This window comes from Caenorhabditis briggsae (assembly GCF_000004555.2).
Source record: "Caenorhabditis briggsae complete genome, chrX, whole genome shotgun sequence".
Taxonomy (NCBI): Eukaryota; Metazoa; Nematoda; class Chromadorea; order Rhabditida; family Rhabditidae; genus Caenorhabditis; species Caenorhabditis briggsae.
The window spans coordinates 5,506,198-5,508,691 of NC_013491.2; the positions used below are offsets into that span (position 1 = coordinate 5,506,198).

The 2,494-nt window shown below is 35.2% G+C and overlaps 1 protein-coding gene across 1 annotated transcript; it reads right to left on the minus strand.

Moving 5' to 3' along the window:
- Positions 1-2,267, minus strand: CBG17415 (the record flags this gene model as incomplete). Its single annotated transcript, XM_045239175.1, has 5 exons — positions 1-140; positions 190-272; positions 319-370; positions 1,258-1,462; positions 2,262-2,267. The coding sequence occupies 5 exons, from the start codon at positions 2,265-2,267 to the stop codon at positions 1-3; spliced, it is 486 nt and encodes a 161-aa protein (XP_045096198.1).
- Positions 2,268-2,494: the final 227 nt, after the last annotated feature.

Here is a 2,494-nt window from a genome sequence, read left to right on the forward strand (position 1 = left end):
TTAGTCGTCGAGATCAAGAATACTCTTTTCGTACTTTACTCCTGGGGTTCGAGCTCTTGGAGTACGAGTTCTCGGAGTGCGAGCTCTTGGGCGAGATGGTCCTGGTTGATCATGGCGTCGCAAGTTAAGAGTACTGTAGTCTGAAAGAAAACTACCCTCATTTTTGGAATTTAAGTTGGTATGAGGTACCATTCTCATCATCGCTGGAGAGGATTGTCTCATCTTTTTTGGAGTGAGAAATGGGATTTGAAGTGATCTCATGGTGAGTGTCTCTGTAAACTTAAAGAGTTTTTCCTGGAATTTTCTATCGAATTTCACCTGAGCAGACCATCTAGAGTATCTTCGTCCGCCATGATGTACGGAGCTTGGCCTGAAATATTTTATTTTGATTTTTTTTGGCTGAAAAACGGGAATTTTTGAAAAAATTAAGAATTGTGTAGATCCTAGAGCATCGAAAAATTGAAATTGGCAAAATAAATTCTCTTATCATCACATTTTTGAAAATTAGAAAATTGATTTTGTGTTCATAATTTCTCCATTAGAAAAAAAATGTACACTGCCTCATTATTGTCCAAAATCATGACATTTTCAGTTTCTTCAGTACATAATAATTTCTAAAATTTCTAATATTATTAACTTAAAACCATGAAATTGAAATTTTTTGAAAGTATTTCTTTCACTTTCTTTTAATTTAGCATTTTTTCTCATTTTTTCAAATTTCAAAGTACAGAAAATTTTGAGATTTTTTACACTAAAAATGAAAAAAGTTCGAAAAATTCCCCAACTTATCAAAACCTAGATTATATTTTTTGAATGTCCAAAATCATGACATTATTCTTTCAGTTTTTTTGAATTCAAGAAATTTGAGATTTTCGGAAACTTGCAATTTTAAAAACCAGGAAAAAATGAGTTTTAAAAAAATTGTTTTGAACTTCTTTCCATTGCCCCCATTTTTCTAATTTTTTGAAACATTTTCTCTTCAAATGTCGGAAATAATTTTAGAAAATTTAACTGCTCTTTTCTGAAAATTTGTATCACAATGAACGGAAACCATAAATCTTTCCATTTTTGTTTTGTTTTAAAAACTTTAAAATTTCAAAAAATATGAAAAATAACATTTTTTTTGAAATTCCGCTTTTTCTTTTCAAATTATCTGTTAAATATTGAGTTTTTAGTGTTTTCGAATCATTTTGATCATCTAATTTTTTCAGAAGTTTTCAAAACCTTCCAATTTGTTTCTCTGTAAAAAGTTCTCACCCAATCCCAATGAATACCGATCATCGTCAGAATCCAGCAATTCGTGACGAAACTTGGCATCATCCCAAACGGGATTGTCAAAATAGATTGTAGTTGTATCCGCGTTTTTTGTGATTTGCGGCTTTGCTCGTGTACTTCCCAACGTCATCGCTTGAAATTCTTCCGGAAGTTTAGGCATCTGTGGCTCGACGAATTCTTGGGAGTTCTGAAAAAAAGTTTGCTTGTATCGCAAAGTTTCTGGAATTAATCTCCAATGTTATGAATTGTCTCCAATGTTTAAAGATATTTAAAAAATCTTGGAATAGAAAAGTTTTCTGATACTTTGTTCCCCTTCTATTAGCTAGCAGATCGCATAAAAGACCAGGCCATGATAAACATGATGATGTTTTACTTCACAATTTTCTCGCGGGGTGATGCTAAGCTTTGTCTGGTGCTTTTAGTTTTTAGGACAAAAAAAAATAAAACTCCTTCGATCCTTTGCCCAATTAGCCTGAAGCTCCAGACTTTGCGTCATTCCAAATGTGACCTGTCAAGTCAGTCATCGTTTAGCATGAATATCAATTTGTGGCTTAGTGAGGACCCGTTAAGCTAACTCGAGAGAAAATGAGGAGTAACCGGCGGAGGTAGGGGAGAATCAAAACGCGAATTCCGTCTCTAGAAGAACTTATGGGATTTTTTTTCTCTTTCTGTCATCCGTCCTAGTGTGGAACTATGAGGTTTCTGGACATACAGCCAACTAGAATTTGACCCAAAATCGATATTTTCCTAATTCTATAAAATTGTTCACCATGTCCTGCATTTTTTTGCGGTGATATTCTGCTGAAATATCAATATTCGTTTTATTCTTTTTTTTGATTTTGGGAGCTTTCATCATTTTCTGGCCCTAAATCCTTTAATAAGATAAAGTCAACCCGGCTCTTTCTCTCCTACCCTTCCCTTATGTATCTGTTATGTGTTCTTACTCCTCCACACCTTTCACCACCACCACCACCACCCCGCCTCACCGTCATCGTCTCGTGTTGCGCAACACAAGTTTTCTCGCTTAGAGGGTAATAACTATAGGAGTAATATACATTGCGCAATCCCCAGTAAAACAGATTGACGTAGGGAGTGTTTTGGTGTCTTCTGCTGCTCAGGGACTCTCTCTCTCTCCACGACTTTCCGGAACACTAAAAAGCGGATAAAATCGCTTCCTAGTCCGTATTCACGGAAAACCTAGAAATGCACAAAGACGATA